The sequence below is a fragment of the Zalophus californianus genome, chromosome 8, assembly GCF_009762305.2.
Source record: "Zalophus californianus isolate mZalCal1 chromosome 8, mZalCal1.pri.v2, whole genome shotgun sequence".
Lineage (NCBI taxonomy): Eukaryota > Metazoa > Chordata > Mammalia > Carnivora > Otariidae > Zalophus > Zalophus californianus.
The window spans coordinates 70,264,699-70,292,130 of record NC_045602.1 but is presented as its reverse complement, the minus strand read 5'-3'; the positions used below and the strand labels follow the sequence as shown (position 1 = coordinate 70,292,130).

At 37.4% G+C, this 27,432-nt stretch overlaps 1 protein-coding gene across 1 annotated transcript in view; it reads right to left on the bottom strand.

Annotated features, from left to right (window-relative positions):
• Positions 1-27,432, bottom strand: part of NRXN1 (neurexin 1) — a 1,127,542-nt gene that overhangs the window by 608,321 nt on the left and 491,789 nt on the right. The window contains 4 exon segments of the mRNA XM_027622286.2: positions 564-767; positions 7,490-7,873; positions 21,814-22,045; positions 22,047-22,253. Of these exon segments, the coding sequence (XP_027478087.2) occupies positions 564-767; positions 7,490-7,873; positions 21,814-22,045; positions 22,047-22,253 (1,027 nt within the window).

Here is a 27,432-nt window from a genome sequence, read left to right as displayed (position 1 = left end):
TTTGGGCATTGAAGGGTTGTGGATTGCTGTTTGGTAGCAGGATATCACCACACAGTATTTCCAAACAGAAAAGATGGGGTACCACAAAGGTGACTAGTCAAAGGAGAAGCCCAGGGAGTAGAGTAAAAGCAACTGTTGATCTACATCACGGAGCAGAAATTTGATATTTTGTGCAGATGTTATCTAAAGTAAAAGCAGATGGATTTTTATTCATCTGAAGGGGTATCCCCTATAGTAAATCAGAGTATCAGTAAACGTAACAGTGGAAATTATTTGAGGGCTCTTCAAGCTTAACAATTTATACTTTCAATTGACCTCATTGATACATACGGCTTCCCTTTTCAGAATCCTCAGTGGTAGAAATCACAAAATGGTAAATTATGTTAAACAAAATGAAACAATTAAAAGATGCCCCCAAAACCTAAATTAATTTAAATGATGAAAATGAGACCATTAAGTGTTTTAACTTTCCATGGCAAAACAGGCTACTCAGTAAATGTTTGCAGGCAAAACTGAACAAAAAGTGAAAAGTATTAGTTTTATGGGGGAAGGCGAGTTGTTACCTAGATTGACCGTCAGTTTCACACGCCCTGCATCCAGCTCCAGGCGGAGGGTGTCTGCCGAGTCTCTAGAGGTGGTTGCCATGAGGATTCCATACGCACGCTGGGATCGGAATCGTAAGGACACGTCCTCGGCCTCTGTGTGCATCACCACTGGGAGCTGGATTTTCATAAACATACTCCCATCATAGCTCAGAACCGTTGCCTCTACGGATGGGAAATGAATATCAAAGTTCTTGGTCAGTTTGGTACCTTTAATACTTTGAAAGGGAAAAGCGCCACCCATTAATGGCTTCCAGATAGAACACAACACTACAAACCCAACTCATCTTCCTCAGAAATGAGCAATTTTTTTTTAAACCAAGAAGAGAAGTCACAGTGAAGAGGACTTCTGTGAAGTCTCTGCTCAAGTACAGGCACAAGAGAGGGCGCTACTCCCCTTTTGGATCGCATAGCCCTTTCTATATAGCATTCATCGTGTTGGTTCATCGATGTTTATGTATGTGTCTCCCTTCTCAAAGGCAGAGATCACATGCTTTTGTCTGCAGCCACAGCATGAGCCTGGGATGAAGCACTAGCAATTACTTCATGTGTGTTTCTATATGGCTAGGCCACTGACTAGCCCTGCAAAATCTGCCTTAGTTCCAAATCTTCTATCAACAAAATGAGGAGGTGCTAGCATCTCTCAGGCCTTCGCTTACCCTAAAAGTCCATGATTCTAAGAGAAGTTACTATCATTATCTTCTTTCATAATATCTGCCTTCATAGGATCAAAAAAAAAAAAAAGAAAAGAAAAAGAAATGACTTAAATGTAGGAATAAGGTCAACATTTTACCAAAGGTGATGTTCAAAGAGAAGAAAAAATAGTAGGTCCAATCAACAGGTGATGCTTCTTCTGAGTCACTTTGCTTAACAAGGTAATTGATTTTTACAAGGACACAAACTGAAACTTCATTTTAAGCTTTATTTACAGGTAAGGAATAACTGAAATCATCTCCTCTAAGCACTACCCTGGTGTTCTGAAAATGTGAAGCTATCACCAAAAAGTCAATAACTATACACCTTGGTAATATTGGATAAACATGGGTGTGGGTCTGCAGAGCTTGTGTGGCTGTGTGGTACTAAACCAAAATGGACTGCTTTAAGAGAGAAGTTGCTTAAAACTGTATTAAACACACAAAGAAGAGGACAGCAGAAACTGTTAATCACAGACTGCCTGCTGTAAGAAATAGAACCCTTTAATGTTAAACACCATATGGTGGTGGAACGTTGCAAAACAAGTATGAGTAATTCTGCTCTCTCATTGGTTCTAACAACTCAGAATACCATTTAATAAAAGAAAAACTACCTGGAATTAAATTGGGAAATTCTCATTATCTTGCCCACTTATATGGCACAACAATTAGCTTTACTAATTGCAACTGTGATACAGTTGCTTATTATTAGGACTATATTCTGGAGTTGTGGTTTTGCAAGTTTGTCTTTCAAAGTCAGGAAAGTCTAATATTGCTTCTGACAGACTTTAATCATTAGTTGTTGTCATCATGGGACTGAATGCACATCCGGAACGATAAAGAATGGAAGGTTCCTTCCAGGTCTCCCTTCATGGGGCTCTTCTCTTTCATCTACCCCTTGACTTAAGGGATCTTGGTCAAATCCCCCTAATATTTATTAACAGCCTGACTTCCCTCCTGAGCTCCTTCATCCATTGCCCAATTAACATTTCTGATTTGAATACTATAGGCACCCTCCAAATGAACCAACTCAGCATGCTCCTTCACTGATGTTCTCTATGTTAGTAAATGGCATAATCCCTTTGTTCAGAACTTAGCTTTTCTGATTTTTCTCTTAAACTCTCCACAATGCCCAATCTACGTGCAAGTCTACAATTCTTGTAGGCTCTAATTCCAATCCATTTCCTGAATTGATCACATCTTACACTGATCACTAAAGTATCTCTGACTCTGCTTTAATCTCCCACCTAGACTACCATCATAGCTCCCTCAGCAGTTTCCCCATTTCTACTCTTTCTTCCTATACACAGCAGCCAGGCTAAACTTTTAAAGAAGTAAAGCAGATTATATCCCTACATTGCTTAAATTATGTCTCTCCACCTCCCACCAATAGTTTTCCACTGCAGTTAGAATAAAAGCTGTACTCCTTTTTTACCTATAAGGTTCTCTGGGCTCTGGCGCCAGCCCTTCTCAATGGCCTCAGCTTTCAGCATCTCCACTACTTGTTTAGTTAACTCCAGCCACACTGATTTCACCTCTCATTCAAGTACTTGCCCTTGTGGACCCCTCTGTCTTAACAGGCTTAACTCTAAATCTCTACATGGCTGGTTCCTTTGGCATTCAGGTCTCCGGGCAAATGTGACTTCAGGATGTCTGCTCCAAGCACCCCATTGATCCATCTTCCAGTTATTCCATATCTACTTACTCATTTTTTTTTCACAATTACATTTTATTTGTTTGCATATTGTTTTCTGCTTCACCCTTTAGAATATAAGTGTCTTGAGGGCAGGGGTTAGGCTCTCCTATGCATTGTTCTAGCAGCAGCTGCGTGCCCTATAAAGGGCCAGGCACGTAGAAGAGTCTCAGTACATACTTAACTGAGTTGATGATTGTATCTGATACTGAAGATATATGAAAAGCTTATTTCAGTTTGGATATCAAGCTTACATAAATGCTCACTAAAGAAGTTAAGTATTTACTCTGCCTATTGTTAAGTGGAATCCAATTTTGGTAAAGTAGGTGAACAAAATATTTGCTGAAGTCTACTTTGAAGGACACAATGTGCCACAGACAGACTAGGAAACATGTCCATTTATCAAAATACCAGTCCTGTGGCTAGGCACTGACCTGACTTTGAGAAAATAAAATATGATCCTTTTAAAATATAGTGGTTCTATACTGTACCACATATTTTTATTAGGTAAGTTTCCTAAAAGAAAAGCTAGTAGTAGTTTACTCAAAAAATAATTAAGGGCCCCCTGGGTTGCTCAGTCAGATAAGTGCTTGACTCTTGATTTCGGCTCAGGTCATGATCTCAAGGTTGTGAGATCGAGCCCCATGTCGGGCTCCATGATCAGCAGGGAGTCTGCTTGACAGACTCTTTCCTTTTCCTTCTCCCTTTCTTTCCTTCTTTCCTTCTCCCTCTGCTCCTCCTGCACCCTGCACCCATGCTCTCTCTCTCTCAAATAAATAAATTAATTAAAAAAATAATTAAAACATGATTGTAAAGCTATGGTGAACTCTAGAAAAAACGTGTTTCTTGTATAATCTTGAAGGAGACTCGATCCTTAGTATTTCTTTGCCTAAACTGTAGCTAATCATGGTCCATATCTATAGAGCAACAAACACCTGAATAAACATTTAAAAGTCATTATCAGTTGCTCAGTTCTTTGGTATCATATTGATAAAAGAACTGAAATGTTAGTTGTTTCTTTTATTTATTTAGTCTATAAATCTAGTGTCTATTATTCAATAATCACATTTTAAAAATGATTTTACAATATTCTATAAAATGCAGCTTAATTTGATTAAAAACTAAGGAGGGGGAATATCCTTTCAGAAACAGAGATGACTGACAATGGATCATAAACTTAGTATGAAATACAATACAAAGTAGAAAAATAATCAGAATCATTAGCCTGTAACATTCTCCAAAAAACTGCAGGAATGAAATAACATAGTAAAGTAATAAAACTTGAGTACATTTTAAATAATTCTCAATGTGAAAATAACTTGTTGATAAATGACAAATGAACACCTAAATGATTCCTCATAATTAGAGTTAATGTTTAATTAGACAAGAAATGGAAAATGTACAGGGTTGGAGTCTAGAGTTGCCAAATAAATGGTAAACAACACTCTGACATTTGAAGGTTATGCTATTTGGCAGCATCCTTTCACATTAGTAAAATTATTTTACCACTTAGAACACAAAAGAGTACTTTAAAAGGCTAGTTCCAATACAATACTTCCCAGAGGGGGAGAAAAAAGTTTCAGCTTTGTCTCCTGCATCTCCTTCCCCCTTGTCATTAAGTTCGATAAATTTGCTTTTCTGTATTATTCCTTCTTGCCGTCTAAAGGGTACACCTGTGCTCACTTTTGCCGAAAGGCAGTCATATTGTGCGCAACGATGAAAATCAGACAGGGAGCCAAATTATATTGCTCTGACATCTGTCCCTCCATCTGTTAGAGTTTTAACAAACAAGTATAAAGCAGACCTCTGATTACAACATATACACATAACCAAGAATAATTTCTACAAGGCCAAGTAAGTCTCCACAAATTCTCAGCTTTATTAAAAATAAAGTGGGAAGGAAAATGCTGAATTTAATTTATATTCAATTGCACATTATTTCTATATTACTCTTCCTTATGGGATCGATACACATAAAATACTATTTTCCTAGTCGCCTAAGTCAGCAAATACTCTGTTCTCTCTTCTAAATTCCTTTGCTTACTTAATGCAGAGTAAAAATTTTCTATAGTAATGTGACTGCGATATTATTCCTCAGGCTGCATTATCCAAGGACTTGAACACACTTTTTAATTACTATGAATAATAATCTTTATAAATTACCAATTATTGCTCAGTAATAGTAAGATAGAGACTATTAGTACATTCATTTTTTTTAATTTCAGAAGTTGTCAGCCAACTCTTAGGTGATTAACAGTCTTATGTGATCAGAGTGTATCTGGAGAAGAACCACAGTCAAAGCTCTTTCTTTTGAATTGGAAACCCCAAGGGTTGGGCAGATCTTATGTTGACTGAACTAGGGCATAGCTGGGAACTGGACAGAAGCCAAATTCTGTGGTTTTGAGCATGACAAGCATCCCACATCACCACTGTTCTCAGGAGATACCATAATGTGAGCAAGAAAATTAATTCTGAAAAACAAAGACTTCTAACAATACGCTCGGTAGTCCGGAAACAAAAATCACACAAAAATGACCATTTTTTTTCCTCAACACACAACCAACCTGGAGACAAAGAAATCTGCAGAAATTTCTAGCCACCTGTCAGAGGAAAATGTATGCCGAATCCCAGTGATGAAGCTTGCTATTAAATTCTCATTTGTAAATCTACATATGCTTGCCACCCCTCCTTCTAATTATTGCAAAATATAAATATTCCCTTTCCCTCATTCTGGCTCAGGAAGCTTGACTATTTCTATTTTTATTTCTGCCATACGTAGTAACAGGATCTTGCCACAGGGTGGTACACCACGCATATTTAACCGAAGGCTTTTGTAATCTGAGACAGTTGGGTTACATCCTTTTGTAGCTTCACATAAGCAGGAGGCATCCGACTAACCAGCAGCTCTCTGAGTGATTAAAGAGAAAACAGCAGCTTAAATCCTACAGGTCTGCGAATCTCCCATTTTGTCTAACTTGTAATATATCTTACAAAGTTGGTTGCCTTTTTGGTGGTGGTTGTTGGCCCCTTTTGCCAGTTTCTAAAGACCAAACTATTGAAACAAATGAACTGAAATTAGAGGGGGAAATGAGAAGAGGGAATTCACAGAGCATATACACCTTACAAGTGAAACTACACAGAAACAGCTAGCCTCTAATGATAATTGATAGGAATTGCAGTTTGGTACTAGGAGAATGAATGAATCTAGGTGATTAAAATACTTACCCATCTATTGACTTAGCCAGCTGTATAGTGCAGAACAGTGGCAGTGTTTTGGTTGGTAATTTAAGATCACTATTAGATTATTAAACTATTATTATTATTTTTATGTTGATTAATGTTAATAACAGAACTGATAAGCTGGACCTCTTTATTAAGACAAATAACCGAAGTCACATCTCAACTTTGGATTCTAGAAAATCACTGTTTTTGTTCTCTAGGTAGTGTGAGCTTAAACAAATTAAGCTATTTTAGGATGGAAAGGGGGAAAGAAGACTAAATGTACATGGTTTATAAACAATAGGTGCCAGGTGCTTTCAGGCTAAATGTCTAACGCACCAAGGTTATTTGAAGCATAAGAGGATAATGGAACAACTCATCGATAGTTTTCCATACTGATGTTTTGGTTCCATTGTTGAAAATGAGTGGCAATGGGTATGGTGACTAAAGCATTTATCTGACATCTTAGGTCGACGGGAGGACTTTGTTTCTCTGCTCTTCCCCCTTTAGTCTGCAGACAAACGGTGGTTTGTCTTCACTCTTCATTCTTCCTCTAATCCTTATTCTTCTCCTTCTAATGGGAGAGGAAAAGAAAAAAGAAATGTGGCTGTGCTTCCTACTAGAGAAGAAAGGGAGGCAGCTACTCAGAGGCTCAGCAGACACACCGAGCCTTAATATAATAGAGGGATATACATCCTCTGTGATCACTCAGATCCTAGGCAAAGGTAAGTGTCTTTGAAATTAGGGTGCACTTCTGAAACTGCCGGTGTAAATCAGATGCCTGAAAGTCATCTTACTTTCTAAATTTCAAACTTGGGGAAGGGGACCGAAGTGAAGTGAACAGGCTAACTTAAGTCTCACGCCATAGTGTTAGGGAAGTTGCCTCACATGCTCTTTTTCCGGCCATGGATATTAGCACTGGATGCCATAAATATCTCTAATTCATACCTTCTTTACTTTCTAGGGTCCTGAAATTAAAAACTGGGCAAAAGAGACAGCGGTTGCTATCGCTCATACGTCTTAGGCCCATACTCTAGAAGATATGGGAGACTCAAATATTTCTTCCTGCAATATACTTCAAACTCTGTGTCTTCCCAGAATCAGCCCCTCTGAAAATCATGGAGGGCTCATCAGTAGTGTGCCTGGCGTGGCTGTTAGTCCCGCAGGCGTTTACCTCAGCAGAGCATGCATTATGCTCCCATGGTCAGTTCAAGGTCTGAGGTCAACATTTAATACACGTTTTCGTCTCAGGGGAGTCAGCTGCTTGGGTTTTGGAATCCTACCTCTCTCACAGGACCTGCCAAGGTAGCCTGTTCCGGAACAATCACAGACATATCTGTTCCACCCATCCCTGCACATGCCATTGTTTTTGCAAGGGTTGCTAAGGCACGGTTTTGCTGTTTCCCTTGAGCAGGAGGGCTTCACTCCAGCAGTACTTTGAATTTCAGCCATTTGCCGGATATCTTTGCTCTGGCCGTCGATGAACAAATCTCTAATGCAGCCCACGTAGCCGTAGTTGAGCAGGGCAGTCCACACCTCGGTGGGGAAAATGAGGCCAGCCTTGTTCTCTGGCAAGCCCCCCAGGTACAGCTCATCATCCAGGTCCAGAATCTCGCTCTCGCCAGGCGCCGTGTAGGGTGTGCGCAGGGTGTTGACAGAAATGGTACCTGTTGCAGAGACAAGAGAACACACGGGTCTTTATGGAGTGCAACATGCTCCAAAAAGCACACTTGCTCCCTTTCATCTGACTAAGGGTACACTCCTTGAGGGCAGACAGCTCCGATTCTTCTTTCAGGTCCTCAGGTGCCTTACTTATCCTTCCCAGGGGAGCAAAAACCAAAGTGGGTGTCCAACCAAGAGTGTTTATCAGCCTTCAACAGTTTAGTAAAGAAAAGAAAAAAAGGAAGATTAAAAAAAAAAGGAAGGAAAGAAAGAGAAATCAGCATTCTATATCACTCTCCAACAGTTCAATCAGGAAAGAAAGAGAAAGGAGAAGTTGAAGTCATATACTACCCTTTGGAATAAAGTCAGATTCATGATTTGGTGAGTGCTCATTTTCAAAGCTGGTGTGCATCTGCAAACTAAAAAAAAAAAATGTTGCATGCTCTCACCTTTAACTGACTTGATTGCTTTTAAGGAACACAATAGTTTGACAGATCATCTATGTCAAAACTTGACTTTACCACTCTTAACTGTATCAATCTATTGATAAGCTCTATGGTCTTGGTCTACTCATCCGTAATATGGATATAGTAATATGACATACCTCTCATGGTTGCTCTAAGTGCTAAATAAAATGATATTAATAAAGTATCTGGCTTATAATAAACACTGCATAAATGTTGTCTATCATGATACATCACAAGAACCAAGTCAAACTGGTTGTTTACTTTTTAAAAATTTTTAATCTCAACTACTTGGTCATCTAAATTGGCAAGTTTTTCCTGCTTGCTCCAAATGTAATAGGAGAATAATTCTATTAGTTTACAAATATACAGGAACCCTGGTTTTAAGCAAAGGATGAAAAGGTAGACATTCACATGGGATTAATTGAGAATCACAGAAAAAATATTTGTGGGAACCATTAAATGAAGAAAAAATGAAAGACAGAAGGCAGCTTTTGATTAAAACCTCTATCATGTACCACCAGATTACTCAAAATTCCACCAATGTTCCATCTCCAGAAGGATATCTGTAAAAATGAAAATAATATACCTGAAAAGGACACCCCACTATATGTTACCAGATTGTCCCAGATTTATTTTTCAGGTCTAGACCATAAAGCAGAATAGGCAGGGTATTAAGAGAGAAAGTAGATTAGAAATGTCTGGTGCATGCCAGCTGCCGACAGAGAGCCTCAGGGATTTGGGGGGCAGACGTACAAGGGAGGCCAGGAGACAGAAGATGGGGTACAGAGGTAGGGACAGGAAGGGAGAGTCTAGTGTGGATAGAGGATAGGTAGGAAGATGTTTCACAGAATACCTAAAGTCCATCCCCAAGTGAAAATATAGCCTGGGATGAATGTCAAACATGCCTCTGACTAAGGATGCAGGTCACTGGCCTCTGCACTGTCCCCAGGAGTATTCCAAACCCCAGCAGAAGGGGCACTTCTCAAGACGGGCAGTGTAATGGGATCTGTTTTTGTATAAGAGAAGGCCATGGACGCCAGTGACAGAGACTGCACAGGCAGCCAAGTCATTAAGGGGACATTTGTCTCTCTAGACTTCCACAGAAAGAAATGCAAAAAACTCCCAGGGGAGAAACACTCAAGGGCATTGCTATTTTGGCCTTCCAAAGAGGGGAGCATAACAGGGATTTTGGAGGGAGGCAGCAAAAAGGCAAAAGGACAATGTATTCACTTTTACAGGTCACATTTGTGCAAGTGTCTGAAAGAAAACTCATTTAGGAACATATAGGTATATAAAATCCTACTTAGAAAAAATACGAAAAAACATAATTTGGGGGAAATGAAATAATATGATTTTGAGATAGAATGGTGTCATTTTTCTCTTCCTACTAGAATTTCATTACAAGCATTTTTAACTGTCCAAAATGCTTTAAGAAGTGAGTTAAAAGATGGGGATGCCTGGGTGGCTCAGTCGGTTAAGCATCTTCCTTCGGCTCAGGTCGTGGTAGCAGGGTCCTGGGATCGAGTCCCGCATCGGGCTCCCTGGTCAGTGGGGAGCCTGCTTCTCCCTCTCCCACTCCCCCTGCTTGTGTTCCCTTTCTCGCTGTGTCTCTCTCTGTCAAATAAATAAATAAAATCTTAAAAAAAATGAATTAAATGATCCCTGTCCTCTGCGGCAGTTAATGGAAGTTAGAAAATGATGAGAAAGAGTATTAATGACAAAAGGAAGGTGGAGATATATATATATATATCTATTTATATATATATATATATATATAATATGTATTCTAGGCAAAAGTTGTATGGAATGAACACAGTGATTTCTGTTTTTAAGACAAAAGTGTGATGAGTGCCACACCCTGTTTTCTAATTTGTTCAAAAAGGCTTCTTAGAAATGAATATATGATATGAGGGACAACTGTTAGGAGACACAGAGCAAGTAAACAATGACAAAGTTTTACAAGAGTGGGGATTTGTTTTTAAAAAGTATGTAATTTTCCCATATGCCTTCTTACTCATGGAACAAGCCTGATTCAGCTCAGGAGGAAAAAAAAAAACAACAAAACAACACTTGGTGAACACGTGATGTTAGAAGTCTGCACTAAGAGGTGCTTAGAGGGTTCCCGAGATGAGGAATTCCGTGGCTGGATCACACCTGCACTCTCCTCTCTTCTACAGAGTTTGCTAGCTCAGTACACTATGTAGTTTCCATAGTCATGGTGTCCTCATCGGGCCAGGAATTTCACACAGTCACCCATAAACAGTCTGACAGTGAGGATGGCATGACTGGGTATCCTAATTTTTATTTATGGTGTGTTGGTGGCTACTTTGAACAAATTGTAAGAAAATTCCAGTATGTTTTTATGAATGTGTTTCTTGTGGCCAGAGTAATATATTCACTATAACTTTGTGATTAGACTACAGTTTTCTGATCACAACACCTAAATTAATCCACAGTTTTTATACGGTGTAATGCACACACACATGCACCCCCATCCCCGTCCACACATACGGTGAAACAAAAGTTTAACAGAAAAATATTTAGCTCTATTACTTCTGAGGCATTCTGATATTTTTTCTTACACAATTTTATTAATACAGATGCTGGACATCACCCACTAAATTGATTTCAGGACTGATAACAGGCTGTAACCCACAGTTCGAAAACCACAGACTGAGAGGTTATTGTCATAAAGGATAAGATGTTTTTCCCACTGCTCCTCATTGTCCCTTTGAGAGATAATTTTAGAGTTCTCATGGGAAGAAGTAATGCAAGATCAGAGAGAAAGCAAAAGCAATATAATCCCAACTTCAACTCCAATACAATCCAAAAGAAGAACCAGAACTCTAATTTAGCCCTGGATTCAAGGTAAGGAGGTACATTGAGCATATGCATATATCAGATATCATTCATTAAAATATTTTGCAGGGCATCTGAGTGCCTCAGTTGGTTGAGCGACTGCCTTCGGCTCAGGTCATGATCCTGGAGTCCCGGGATAGAGTCCCTCATCGGGCTCCCTCCTCAGCGGGGAGTCTGCTTCTCCCTCTGACCCTCCCCCCTCTCATGCTCTCTCTCACTCTCTCAATAAAAATCTTTAGAACAAATATTTTGCAAACAAATATAATAGAATGAGACAACTGTGACTGAAAAGCAACTACTATCTTCTCTACAAGCTTTACCAATCTAGATGCACTTACATTTTAGAATATCTTTGTAAAAAACCTGTCAAAAAAGGGAAAGAGTAGAACTTAATTTAAGTGGGAATGGAAACAATTATTTTTATATTCTGAAGATTCACAAAATAAAAACTGTATTTAAATATGAGCCAAGCTCATATTTACATTATTTATATTATATTTCTATTTCTATTATATTTCTATTGATATTATATTTAGCCTACATATGTGCAAATGTCCTGAAATGTACACATTTCTGGTAAGGGATTTGAATCCCAAATTCCTTAATGATTTTATTATTGATACGAATCAAAGGACATTTTTACATAAGCAAAAGACTCATCACAGAATCACTGAATTCATTTACACCAATTTAACACATATATATGAGGATAGTGAAATTTCAATATTAAGGTCCCAAGTGCCTATTCATTACAATTGAGTAATAAAAGCAGTGGTTACCAAGAAAATATGAAATGAATACTTAAAACTTGTTGTTTCTGATAGAGACAATTGAGTAGTTGCTACAGCTGTATATATCAATAGAAAATGAGAATTTTCTAAAGGTTGAGATAGGACCAGATGTAAATAATTTTTAAGACAAAACAAAAATCCAAGTATATTATTGGTTTATCCCTCTATCTAATTCCAAGAACTACAACTATATATGTATTGTCTTTGGAATAGCTTATTTCATACATTTTACCTTCTTTCACTATAATTACCTTTGAAGTTTTTGGTAAATTAAATACTTTATGTAAACATTGCTATATTTGACCTGTAAAAATCTGTAAATGGTGGTCCTGTTTGGATCAGTGTTTCATGCTTCAATATTTAAGAATCTAAAACACCTTCCTATGTTATTTTGCCCTTAAAGAAATAAAATTTCAGCTAAAATACAAATATATTTCTGTACATATGACTTTTGTAATCTTAACATAGAAATCACACTAACAGGGGCGCCTGGGTGGCTCAGTTGATTAAGCATCTGCCTTCGGCTCAGGTCATGATCCCAGGGTCCTGGAATCGAGCCCCACATTGGGCTCACTGCTCAGTGGTGAGTCTGCTCCTCCCTCTGCCGCTCCCCCTTGCTTGTGCTCTCTCTGTCTCTCTGTCAAATAAATAAATAAAATCTTAAAAAAAAAAAAGAAATCACACTAACATATATTAATGTTTAAACCTGGTTGTTTCCATTGCATATGCAAAGGGTAAAACAAAGGTGACAAATAGACAAAGTAATAATTATTTAAGAACATTCATGAAGCATAACTAATGAATCCATGCTTTATGTAAAAGTATACATTAAAGTGAAAAATTATTGAAAACAGTTCTTAGTTTATAAAAATGGAAATCGTCTTTCCCATTTTGTTGGTATTTATAACTGGTTAGTTTCTATTTTTTTTTTTAATATGTAATTTTATTTGGCCCTTCTGCTTCCAGACTAGTTTGCAGAGTGAGAAGAAGCATAGAGTGAAGGGGAAATTTAAAATAAGGTAATTTGGTTTTAATTACTGCAAAAGTTTAAGTGACCAGGAAATGGGAGGTAGAAAATTGTGTGCTATAATAAGAATGCTTTTGCCAGGTCAGGGAAATCAACTTCCATGCTCTAGCTTTTGCAACTAACTAGCTAGCAAGCTGAGCCAAATACCGATTCACTAAGCCTCAATGTGGCTCTTAGAAAAGATAAAAGAATTGACTGGGTGTCACTAAGGTTCTTTTTTGAAAAAAGTTTTCTGAAATTACTACTTAAAATAAATTTTAGTTACAAATTTTCTTTTTCTTTTTTTTTAAGATTTTATTTATTTATTTGACAGAGAGACACAGCGAGAGAGGGAACACAAGCAGGGGGAGTGGGAGAGGGAGAAGCAGGCTCCCCGCTGAGCAGGGAGTCCGATGCGGGGCTCGATCCCAGGACCCTGGGATCATGACCTGAGCTGAAGGCAGATGCTTAATGACTGAGCCGCCCAGGTGCTCCCAAATTTTATTTTTCTATAATTCTGTTTCACTTTTTCTTTGCAGAAGAGAATCAGATTCCAAAAACTTAAAAATTTGTCATATTCATATTCTTTTTTTTAAGATTTTATTTATTTGAGAGAGAGAGAGAGAGAGTGAGGGGAGAGGGGCAGAGGGAGAGAGAATCTCAAGCAGACTCCACACTGTGGAGTCAGATGTGGAGCTCAATCTCATGACCCTGAAATCAGGACGTGAGCTGAAACCAGGAGGTGGACACTTAACCAATCCTTCCACCCAGGTGCCCCCAAATTCATATTCTATTAACAAATTTAAACTCAGTAACAAGACATAATATAAGAGCTAAAAGTAGAATGAAACATTGATTATATAGTATGATGCAAAATGCAAAATACAGAAGTCCAACAAAATAGTAAAAAAAAAGGAACCATAATATTGACAATGGTAGTTTTGGATTATGAGTGGATAGTTTCTTTCTTTTTAGTTTTCTGTCTTTTTTTTTTAAAGATTTTATTTATGTATTTGAGAGAGAGAGAGAGCACAGGCGGGGGGAAGGGCAGGAGAGACGGAGAAGCAGATTCCCTTCTGAGCAGGGAGTCCGACTAGGGGCTTGATCCCAGGATCCCGGGTTCATGACCTGACCCGAAGGCAAAAGCTTAACCCACTGAGCCACCCAGGTGCCCCCTGTGTCTTTTAAAAAACACAATGTCACATGTTAGGTTTATAATAGGGACTGAAATAAAGTTTATTTAAAAACAAAGAAAAATAAAATTTTAATATTCTGTTTTATGCTTATTCCTATGTGTTTTCTCCTTACTTGGATCCACCCATGAGCCAGGAATATCAGGAATTAAGCCAGCATATGAAGAAATAAATCTTGGAAAAATTTAAAAGTTTGATAATATCTTGTAAGGAGAAAGAAGAGGGGGAAAGAGCACATCATGTTCTATGGACAAGTGGAAACTGAAATGGCCTATTAGCAAAATGACCTGTCATTAGCTTTCAAAATTAAAATGAATTTCGCCCAGCGATACCAGTTCTCAGAATCTATGCTATAAAAATTCTGATCAACATGCATAAAGACCTAATGTGAAAAATTTCTTTATAAATTAGTTCAAAACAGTGAAAGTTTTTAAAAGTAAAAAGTTAAATGCCCATCAAGAGAGAAATGACTAAATTCTGATATGTTCAAACTCAGGGATACATGATGCCACTACAAATAATGGCACAGGAAAAGCTTTCAGTAGGTTTTTTAAGTCACCTGACAATTGCTGAAAAATTGTCTTGTTCATGTAAATAAAAGCTCTACATTTATTTTATAAGTGTAAACATATGTATAGCTCTCTTGATACAAAGGAAGATACATGGAAATAAGTGGTTACCTGTGAAGGAGGGAATGAATTGGTGAGGGAGGTGTGTGGCACAGGGAAACTCTTGGGTACTTTTTGAAACGCCTGAACATTTTCACCAATAGCACATATTTAAACGTTACATACATGCCATGTGTTAAGCACATGCACATATACAAACACACATACACACTCATAGCAATATGTATACATACAAATATTTAAGATTATAATATACAATGTTGGATAGTTATAAACATCAATCAAGTGGCATATTTTATAATTAAAATATTAAAATTAAAATACTATTCCAAAGAAGTTATATAGATTTTGGGGCGCCTGGGTGGCTCAGTCGTTAAGTGTCTGCCTTCAGCTCAGGTCATGGTCCCAGAGTCCTGGGATCGAGTCCTGCATCGGGCTCCCTGCTCCACGGGAAGCCTGCTTTTCCCTCTGCCTGCCACTCCCCCTGCTTGTGTTCCCTCTCTCGCTGTGTCTCTCTCTGTCAAATAAATAAATAAGATCTTAAAAAAAGAAAAAGAATTTATACAGATTTCTACTCAGCACTCTACAATGAGAGTCACGGCTGCTTGGGGTGTGGCATATTTCCTCAGGGTGCCACCGACACCATAGTCCAAGGTCTGCCCTATAAACTGATAAGCCCAGAAAGGAGATTTGGTAGATTGAGAGCAGGTTCCATCTCTCAAGGTTTGACTGATTTACCAAGCCCGTAAGACCCCCTAATAAAATAAGAATGCCAAGTTATTAATTCTGTATAAGCTATTAACTGTCACAGGATATGGAATGCTTCCTGTGTAGCTCTGCCAGTATGAGATGCCAGCTTACAATCCAAATGTTTATTCACTTGTGATGGGAAGTTTAACTGGTAACAGGAACCTGAATACTCATATCTCTATAACTGGTCAATTATACCCTTCTACTATAATCAGACTTACAATGAGGAATTATGTTTATTATATAGTAATAGTAAGTATGTATGTTATATTTAAAAATATATATATACATGTTAACAGAGCCTGGAAGAAAATGTGCAAAACTAAAAAAAAAAAAAAACAAAAAAAACTGAAAATCTGTTTTGGGGGAAAGAAAATAGATGACTTTTTTCTTTTTAAACATGTTCAAAATAAAGAAATAAATACAAGCATTGGTTTAGTAAAATTTAATGTAACAAATTTATGCAAAATTGACTCCATCTAGTCATTGGGATAGTCAAATAATTAAAAAATTATTGATAAAGTGCTTCAGTTTTCCCACTGATGTGTAGTGGTTTAGAGACATGCATATAAAACAATATTATAAATTTACTTAAAACTATTTCAGTGTTGGCAATGAACTAGTAGGTAGAGGCATGGGAGGAATGTTTATAGTCAAAGAGCAAGTTTAAATCAAGACCTAAACAGAGAAATCGTCTAATGATTGTTCAAGTACGAATGTTTAAGTGTGATTCATGAATGGTATACACAGAAATCAGTGCTGGTAATAGATAGCTAGAAAGTGCTGTTCACATCAAACAGTGATTACTATAAACCTCTAATTATGTGCTCTGGAGAGAGCCTTGTGCCTTTCCCACTATAATTTCTAGTTCTTAAACTGGAACTCTATGACTTCAATTCAAGCTCAGTGGTTTCTTAGCTGTTAAATGTAGGCTTACCCATGAATAACCACTGATACAATCTGCTCTACCCTTCTGTACACAAGCAGAATTTGACAATAATAATGAGTTTTCTCTTTGGTTTCAATGTGTAATGATGGTTTGCAAAAAAAAAAAAAAAAAAAAATTACTGGCAGCTTGCTATAAAAATACTTGAGAGGATACCCTTGACTGAGCCAAAGAGCTTAACACAAATTTACACAATACTCAGGCTCCAAGAAAACAGTCATTAACCTCATCCTAATTTTAGTACAATTCTCACTTTAGCTAAATACCTGGACACAGTTATTTTGTGTTAAGTTTGGGGGCAAAAGCAAGGGAAAGGGGAACTCTGGAAAGGGAAGAGGGGTTGGTAAGGGAGCATTCAGCTCTTAAGTCCTGCAAAGTTTGCAGAGTAACAAGCCTCTTCAATCATATTTATTAACTCAGCAACTTAGAGGTTTTGCTCTGTTAAGTAGCTAAGCTATCCATGGAAGATATTCACTTTGTGCAGCACTCAAATCATACACTCTGACTTTGTACCTTGTATGGTTCCTCCTTTGCCAGTCTAGCCCAGGATCTGAAAAGGCCATTCATAGCTCAGCCTACCAGGCCCCATGTCACTGGCCACAGACTACTCAGGCAATGGAAGAAGCTACACTGTACCAAGACAGCAGCTGTGGCCAACAGTAGCAGTCAAAGTGGAAATAAAATATCTCTTTCCCATGTCACAGAATGGAAGAAGGGAGGTACAACCCAATACAATTACTTGCGCTGACAATGAAGTTCTAGAAATTCATCTGATGGCAATATTTCTCACCACACAAGGGGCTCATACATCCACCTTTTAGTGAATAAAGTACTGAAGGGCAAATTGCCAGAAAGATGGGCAGTGCATGTGACTATCTTCCCTCTCATTAGCATGCTTACTGTGTGGCTGCATATCCCAGTCCTCAGAAAGGCGTGAACACCTTCCCTTAATTTTCCTTCTACCTACAGGTTTGCTAAATGATATAGTGATCTCAGGAACAAGCAAAGATAGCAGTCCTGTTCTCATAAGAGCTGGTCATTTTTGTACCAGGCCTACCACAGTCTCTAACAATTATGTAACTTCCTCATTGCAATTTTTTTGGGGGGGACACCTGGGCTTGGAGGATGGCTTTGTATTCATAAAAAAGGGTGGCACCTGTTAACTTACATTGTGTAAACTGCTTTCAGGAAGTAAGGTAAATTCCTTAAAAACTTGCATTACAACAAAAAGAGTGCTATTACTCTTCAAATGTAAATATGATACTACTATTTTTAGAATATTAGGGGTGGGTTGGAACTGAGCCATTCACATATTTTTATTCTTTATTTTTCCTTGTACCAAATATTTATTAAATAACTGCTATTTTGCAAGAAAGTACTAGGACCTGTAGGTATAAACATAAATAAGACATTTCCTTTCATTCATAGGTTTCTTTTATAAATTGTTGAGGGAATATTAAAAATTCAGTGTGTTCACCCAATCTGGTTTTAACCCTACCTCTGACCAAGGTAACAAATAGTTACTGGCATCAAATTAATGGCCATGGCTTTATTCCTACTAACTTTAGAATGGTCAATAGCAGAAAGAATAATTCTCAGCCCTAAGCTCCCTCTATGTTAATAACAGAGAAAATAGCTCATTAAATATTTTTAAATATTCAGCTGAGAGTATCCCAGGCAACCTTCATCATCCATGAGTCAGAAGGCAGCCCACACTGACCTCTTGTCATAGAAGTATCATTTTCCCACGTTATATTAAGACTAATTTTCATAGAGTCTCTGAATATAACTGGTGTGAAAAATGGATAAAATGAATTATTTCTTGAAATTCTCTGTTTCTTAGTTTTAACCGAGCTATAAATCTTAGTATTTCACCAACCTAGCTCAGAAATATCCTTTAAGTAAAATAAAAGCTAGTAGAGTTATTCATTCAATTTTTAAAAGGCTGCTTTATACCAAACCAATGCAGTGTGCAAATATAGAACTTAATTAAAATACTATATATAAAATATTAACAGCTGCAGTTATTAACATTGCATTAAATTCCCTTGAGCTAGGCCAACATAAAATGAGCTCTCTTTTCTTTCAATTTAGTAAAGGGCAGAACTTGGTGTAGTGAATGAGCTTTGGTTTTTACACTGTTTGTCTCAATTCACTAATCTGAAATTGTAATCACATAAAAGTACTTTACTAGCTGCACATCACTGAACATACTAACTCAATCTTTCCTTTGGATTCCAACAAAAATCTCTTGTCTTATTTTCTTTCTTAATGTAAATTATACTGTCTTAAGGCATCCCTCTCATCTTTCCATCCAGCACTGAACTTTCTAAATTAACACAGATATTCTCTGCTTTTGAACTTTTTCCAAAGAGGGCACAAAAAGGTCAGTTAATAAACTATTGGCAATTTGGAAGAATTAAAGAACTTAAAGAGAAAAAAAGTGGATTTTATTTGGCTTGGGGATTAAGGCATTTATCCAATTCTTATTGTCATAGGTCATCCAAGGAACTTGGGAAACTAATTAGACCACATCAACACTTAAGACTAGAATAAATTACCATTATCAAATGAATAATGGCTGGTTTTGTTTTCCTTTGTACATTGTTTGCATTTATTAAAATTTTGACATTAACCATGTATTTCTTCATATAGTTAGAGGTGAATGAAATACAACTGATCTGAAGTATGGTGATTTTTGCCCCTCTGAACTTCCAAAAGATTTCCACTTAATGCAGCTGCTGGGTGGCTCAGTTGGTTAGGCGTCTGCCTTCAGCTCAGGTCATGATCCTGGGCTTCCGGGATCAAGCCCCACATCGGCCTCCCTGCTCAATGGGAGTCTGCTTCTCCCTCTCCGTCTCCCTCTGTTCCTCCCTCCATTCATGCTCCTGCACTCTCTCTCTCTCAAATAAATAAATAAAAATCTTTAAAAAAAAAGATGTCCACCTAATCTAATCAGTTATGTTTTAAATTATTATGAAGTCTGGAATGCCTGGGTGGCTCAGTCAGTTAAGCATCTGACTCTTGATTTGACTCAGGTCATGATCTCAGGGTCGTGAGATCGAGCCTCACATCGGGTTCAGTGTGGAATCTGCTTGAGATTTTCTCCCTTTGCCCTCCCCTGGATTGCGCTTGCATTCTCTTATGTCTCTCAATAAATAAACAAATGCAAATAAATTATTATGAAGTCTAACATGTACATACACATACTTGAGAGTAATTTAAAAATTTTATTCTAGGTGTATTTTAAGTTAAATTGTATCATCCAGAAGTTAATATTTCAAAGCACAAGATTAGTCCATTCTCCATTGCTCTTTTTTAAGACTTCTGTTTGAAAGTTCCTAAGTAGCCAATCAACTCAGCTAACTCTGATAGAAACAGGCTGGAGGAAGTGAAAGGGAGGTACTCTCTTGCTATATTTCTGTATTCCCCTCAATGTATGCTTCTCAGCTTAAATCAGAAAGAAAAAACAAAGAGGAATCCAATTTCTAATGGAATCAGTATAATGCAGATGGTTGTCTACCATCAGTCACCTAAGATAAAAGAACTGATAAAAGAAGCATGGATAGCACAGAGTGGTAACTAATCTTCCCTGTGGAAGGTTTCAGGGAAACGAAAGAACAGAGGGAGACCAAGTTTCCAGAGGGGGGATGAATCAGAAATCGTCTCCGAGATATCTGAGCATCAGAGCAATGGGTTCTGACCTTCCTTCAATTTTCCACCCTCACCTCCGGCTCCCTCCCAATTCCCATTCATTCCACGTCTTTATTTTATTGGGCAAAAAGAGAGAAAAAAAAATATTTGTAGGATGTCAATCACAATCTTTTGATTGATGAACAGGAAAACAAGGCATGACTAAGAGTGAAATAGGACACAGTTCTGTTGAAGGAATCTGGGAGGACACAAGTGACAAGGGGGTCTATGAAAGAAGCACTCACCCCAGGACTGCAGCACGGCCCTCCTAAAATAGGATGGGGATCACAGATGACTGGATTTGAAAGAAGCACTAAGTGTTCTCTGGTCTGTGCTGATCATTGGCTGGAAAGTTTTGCAAAAATATAGAATCCTAGATCCCATCACTGTTGATACCCCTTCATCAGGTCTGGGAGCCAGTCAATACTGATCCTTCCCAGTATGTTTCATGAAGAAAGAAATTCAGACCCACAAAAAATGCCTTGGGCAAGCTTACACTGCTTTTTAGTGGAAAATCCAGAGTGCATGGTATGGTATATAAGTAAATAAGGGAGTGCACGGAGGGAAGGGAGGAAAGCAGTTAGGTCTAATTCAGTTGTCTTCTATTATAAGAAGCTAATTTGATTTGTAAGTGAGAGGAACAATCAGAGCATGGGAGCACAAGGTGAAGAAAGTAAAAAAGACATAACATATAGTTGATATACCTAAAATAAGTTGCTTCTCTCTCTCCCTTTCTCTCTCTCCCCCTCTTTCTCTACTTCTCTCTGTCTCTCTCTCACTTTCTGGGTTTCCACAAATGCTATTTCCCTCTGTCTGGTTGATCCTTGTCCCCACAAACCTAATGCTAGTCAATTCCCTAAGCCCCCTAATCAATTTCAAATTTCAAAGTAAGTAAATATATTATTTCTTCAGACCTTCTCTACAATGCCCCTACCTTTCCCCAATCACACACATGCACACACATACACAACACAGGCACACACACACACACACACACATCTCTAGGAAAAAAAGCATAGCAAAAGGAATCCAGAGGAAATTAAATTAATTCCAAACGTCTTTCATTAGAAAGGGAAGCTACTTGGACGTCAACAGAGTTTTGCCCGTGTTCTTGAAATCCTACTTGCGTTGATTAAAGTGTTTATGATACCACAGATCCAACTTGGATAAAAATTAAACTAAGGATTAAAAATTAAACTAAGGATTTTCTATGTGGATTGTTGAATTTTCTTTTTTCATATTTTATATTTGCCACTCCAGGTACCTCCAAACATAAGCAATAATTGGGAATACAAGAACCCTGAATTTTGTCACTTGCAAATTCAAGATAAAATTTCGTGCAAGATTTGGCACTTGATTATCCAATAAATCTTCATTTAAGAAGTGATTCCAGAAGACATTTGAGCATTTGGGGTTTGATGCCCACCTATAATGATTAATTAGCTCCTTCTGATTTGTATATGATGTGAAACAGAAATAATAACAGACAATTTCCTTTACCCTAAAGACAGAAATGCAGAAAATCTTTAATATGTCTTGGTTTTAATTCCCTGGTGAGTGGGGAAAGGAGTGTTCCAGCAGGTAAAGAGTATAGAAAAAATGATAAATTACCTGACCGTCCATCTCTCTGGAAGTCCACATGATACCATTCTCCATCATTCACCTTCTTCTGCAGGGCTTTGATTTTTATTGTACCTGACCCCATGTCCAGGAGGAGGTAGAGATGGCCATCTAGCATCTCAATAGCAAAGAAGTCAACCTTTATCATCTGAGGGTGCTTGGCAATCTTTTGGTGTCTTGGCTTGCCATGGCTAAATAAAATGAGGCCATTTGGCTCTGTTGTAACGGAAATCAAATGATATGGAGCCTGTTTTCTTTGCATTCCATTTAGGCAAAGAGATGAAAGACTCTGGGGTTTCAAAGGTGATGGGGTCCAAAGTTGCAACATTCTCACATTTGAATGCCACCACTCCGTGGATCTTCATCTTAGGGTCTCCTTGCTTGGCAAGTCGAGATAATTCCAGCCTTACATCGTTATTTTTATATACAACCTGTGAGCAGAGGATAGAGTGAGAAACCAGGTCCATAGTTTAATATTTAGAACTTGTCTTCAGTTCATGTAACTTGCAACACATGTAACAATTTTAGTGCATTTTGATGAATAAGATAGCTTTTTCAGCCAAATAAAATTCAAGTATCAACTCATTAAACAGTAGCCATTCCAATCTAATTTCACTCAAATACTGTGTGTATACACACACCCACACCGGTTGTAGATGACTCAAATAATTTGAGTGAATCTGCATACAGTTTTCATTATTTCAAGCGTGTATAGACTCAAACTTATATTTGCTTTTGTTGTTGGCTATTATACTTTGTTTATTAAATATAAAGGTTTTTCAGTTTTCCCACTACTAAAGTATTTGAAATTAGATATTTTGAGTAACAGTTCCTTAAAATATAGGATCTCGTCTATGGTCTATATAGCCACAATGGTATAAACTTTGTAAGATAATCACAAGTTGAGGTAGAAAACATCCTGAAGTTTCTCAGAAAAGTCATAAAATACAACTAAAATTGCAGAAGCTCTCTTTCCCCCCTTGGCCTACATTAACAACTGTTTGAATAATGTTGGGTAACTTTGGAACATTGTTGGCTCTAAATTCATTCAACTTGTATTACTTGTGTTCCATTTTACTTTCAAGTATACAAATGAGGAACGAAATTTGTCCTGTTGTCTCATTTCCCAAGGCACTTCATCCGAATTGGCTTGTGGTTCTGAATGCTTGTTGATAGTCCGATGGCTTTTTGGACTCTGAACGGCACATTGGACAAATCCACCTGCAGAGCTCCCAATATCGTGCATCTGCTATCACATCACCTTAATAAACTTGAAGCCATTCTGACATAAAGATAAAAAGAGATCCATATCCTGCCTCTATAAAATGCATACCATGCATAATTACATTTCCAAAATACATATGTCATATTGACTTAAGAATAAATTAGCTATCTGTGTCCAGAGAACTATCTAAAATATTTTAAGAAGCCATTCAAAAGTTCATAGCAGCCAACACCGACAGGTTCTAAATTCATTTATATTCATATAATAGGAAAAAAAAAGACAGCCTGTGTCTGATTAGTGCTATAAAGTTAACTGGTCAATACAGCAGTTTATTTCCTCCAAACCTATGGCAAACCCTAACTAAGCCAAGAGTTAGTGTGGCTCATGAATTTCCTGATATGATTTTTTATTTTTTTTAAAGATTTTATTTATTTATTCATGAGAGACAGAGAGAGAGAGAGAAAGAGAGAGAGGCAGAGGGAGAAGCAGGCTCCCCACTGAGCAGGGAGCCCGATGTGGGACTTGATCCCAGGACCCTGGGATCATGACCTGAGCCAAAGGCAGACGCTTAACCATCTGAGCCACCCAGGCGCCCCCTGATACGATTTTTTAATGGATACTTTATTTTTCAGTGATTAAGAGTGTAGGCTCTGATTATCAGACTCTTTGAGTTCAAAATCCAGTGCTAGGCATTACCTAACTGCATGATCTCTCCAAGTCTATTATTTTTTTTTCCTTTTTAGGGAGATAACACCCTACAGGATGGCTGTAATTATTAAAGAAGAAAATGAATGTAAGTGAGAGAATCTACATAAAGGCAATCAATCCAATGCCAGGCATATTGTGAGATTTCAATAAATATCAACTACATCAAACTACATGATAATAAATACCATCTCTTCATTATCATCTAGTAAACACAGAAATAATGTAAATTAATTCATTTTAAAGAAATGCTTAGAAATTAAAGCACACACATATATTAGTATTTATACCTGATTTGTGCCAAGCAAAGAAGTCACATCTTTCCACTTCTAGTCCTGGTGTTTCAGTTTACATTTATCTTGAAGGAGGATTATTATAAAGAATGCCATATCCCTTATTCTTTGAGCAAATATGTATAATGGTTTAATAAGCAAATTCTGACAACAAAAGAAAATGAACTTAAGCAATAACAAAAGGGAATTAGATTAATTCTTAAGTATACTTTCTTGAAGAGAGAAAGAGCTTTTAAGCCTTGGGAAAGTTGATTTAGGATTGTCTTTCTTTGGGATCTTTAGAAGTGGGAGAAAATGGTTTCCATGGATGAGTTTCCAAGTTTTTTAACCTCTCACCATGACTTTCAAGCTACCCAAGCCTATATTTTTTTCCCCACTTTTCTTGGCAATTTATATTTTATTATTTGGAGATTCCCTTGACAAAGATATCGGTCAGGAATGACTGTAGTATTTTCTGACCCAGTTGATGCAGATGATAATATTGACTATGCTAACACATTGCCCATGAAATAGAACCACCACAACAGAGGTCAGGTGTTTCTGACATGAGTAAGTAGGTATAAGGCTGGGTATATTGCTTCATGAGTCTGACACCAGCTACAAAAATGTTGAGGGATGTGGGGTTAGGGCAATTCTAGGTAAGGATTTCAATGAGTGATTTATAATCTCATGAGTGAGTTGGATGCCCTGGAAAAAAGGAGGGCAAGAAGATGGAGAAGAAAAGTAGGGATTTCCTTTGATCAGATAACTTAGGGTTAGCCATGCACACACACACACTGCCTCCACACCCAACCCCCTGCCCCCCCCTCAAAAAAAAGAGTCTCCACCAGAATCTATGCTTTGTGTAAGACAGGGTTCTTGCTCACTGTAGTCAAGCATCAAGATCAGTGTCTGGCACAAAGCAGACACTCAGTAAATATTGCTGAGAATTGAATAAAATTCTTTATTCACTTTTTTTAACCTAGTCCCAGATTATAGACTATTATTAACAATATTTACAAATGTAGTTATGTAAAGCAGAATGTGGTACTGCAGTCTAATCTCACAAACTGGCTACTATGTTTGGTCTATTGCTTTTATTTTTTAAATTTTTTATTGTTATGTTAATCACCAAACATTACATCATTAGTTTTTGATATAGTGTTCCATGATTCATTGTTTGTGCATAACACCCAGTGCTCCTTGCAGAGTGTGCCCTTTTTAATACCCATCACCGGGCTAACCCATCCTCCCACCGCCCTCCCCTCTAGAACCCTCAGTTTGTTTTTCAGAGTCCATCGTCTCTCATGGTTCGTGTTTGGTCTATTTCTTTAGAATAATGTGGAAACTGCTGTGCATGTTCAGTTATAAACAGCAAGCTGGCCTGTGTATTGGAAAACTTTACCTTCAAACTCATATTGTGGGGTTTAAATTACTTTGGAATGAAAACACCTGAGTTAAAATTATCCAGAGGTAGAATCATTTTCCTAGAAGAACTATCTTGAGGAGAAGCATGATGTACTTTTTTTTTTCCTTCTCATTTTGTATTCTTTGAAAGGTAACTCAAGAAGACAGAAAAGCAATTTTAGATAGGCAGGCTGATAGCTTTCACAACTACACTACTACTGCATCTGACCCAGATTTCCTAATCACCCTACTTTTCAAAGTTAGACATACTCTTCCAATGACCTGAAAAGAGTTCAATTATAATAATAAGTAGACAGCAAGCACTCCAAATCTTTTAAAAAATTCACATGTAAGCTATTTTTTTGCTTCTTTCTGAGATAATATGGTTCTGAATCATTTATAATTATTCATATATCTTTTTTCATATATATTTTATTTATGTCAAAAGTTGTAATTTATTTAATAGTTTTCAACTTTCAAAAAATATCTATATACTCTATCATCTTAACAATTAGTGATGATATTATTGCACACTCATTTGGGTCTGTTCATAAAATCAAGATTTCTTTGGGGATGTTGACCTTTCCTTTTGTTTTTTTGAAGAGTAATTCACAATGTTGTATTTCACTTCTCTGCTTCATGGGCTTATATCATAAATCCCAAAGTGATAAAAACATGAAAGAGACTAGATTTTTTTTTTTTTTTTGGTCATCTATAGGATTTTTTAAATGTCCCTCATACTTAAATATGCAAGAACAGGAGCAATATGTCTGTATTTTTATATTCCTAGGCTTGATATATGAGGTAGACAGTCACTGAGTATTTTATTTGATCTTCAAATTAATCCTAAAAAGGCAAGGGAAAAAAATAGGTGAAAAAAATAAGTTTGAGAGTCTGGGTATAGACATAGTTTAATCACAAAGCTCTTATCTAAGTCAACTTGCCTAACCTATCTCTCAGTTTCTTAATTCCTAAAATATATATATTATCTAAATATATATATATTATCTAAATATATATATATCTAAAAAGGAAAAGCATGTCATATCTAACAAATCCTTGAGCTTTCTTCCCCTTAATCTATGTGATTTGGGACCAAGGTAAAAGAAGTTCTATTGTTCCTTCTCTATGTCTGGCTTTTTCCAGTTGTGGGTTTTGATGTCAGGATATTGTTCATTATTCTAAGATATAGTGAAACACTAATCCGTTAGGTAAAGAGAATGTTCACTACATCTTTAGGTACACAGACATACATCAAGGAATATATCTAAGGTTTGTACAGGACGGTATTGAAGAACTGGTGGCTGAGAGATGAGGCCCTTTCCACAGGAAGTGGGAGTGTGTGAAATATGCGCATCAGGAGAAAAGCACTTGCTACTCAAATAATGACTTTTTTGTTGTTATAAATAAATGTTTCAGCTTAGAAATTTCCATGAGGCTCTTGAATTCATTAACATGCATTGATCAAGGCTTTTTCATATCTTAACTATGAGAGTATACAGGGTGATGGGATGCACACTGCATGTAAAGTCAGGGAGTGATGCAGGGATCTAGACTCAGTGGTGACCTCCCTGAGAACATGAATGGCTTATTCTAATCTGAGTCTTGGTTCTTTTCCATTCTTGGGAATAACAGTAAGTAAGGGCTAAGAATCTGGTTCTCAAGATTTCAAAGAGAATTGCAGCTCACCCACTTGCAATCCTGTGACCCTGTGCAAGTCCTTCAACCTCACAGAGGCTTACTTTTATCTGTAAAATGGAGTAATCATATCTACCACATTAGGGAGATTGTCAATAATAAATTATATTTCAATGAAAGTGCTAACAACAGGGTCTGGCACGGAGGAAGGGCCCAGGTGAATATCAGCTGCTCTTGTTAGTGTTGTTATCATAAACAACAGTATTATTACTCTGGGAGGGAATGAATGGAGTTGTAAAAAGTTAACAGCATGGTACAAAATAGATGACTGCTCAATGTTTTACAGTAATTAACAGGGCTGCG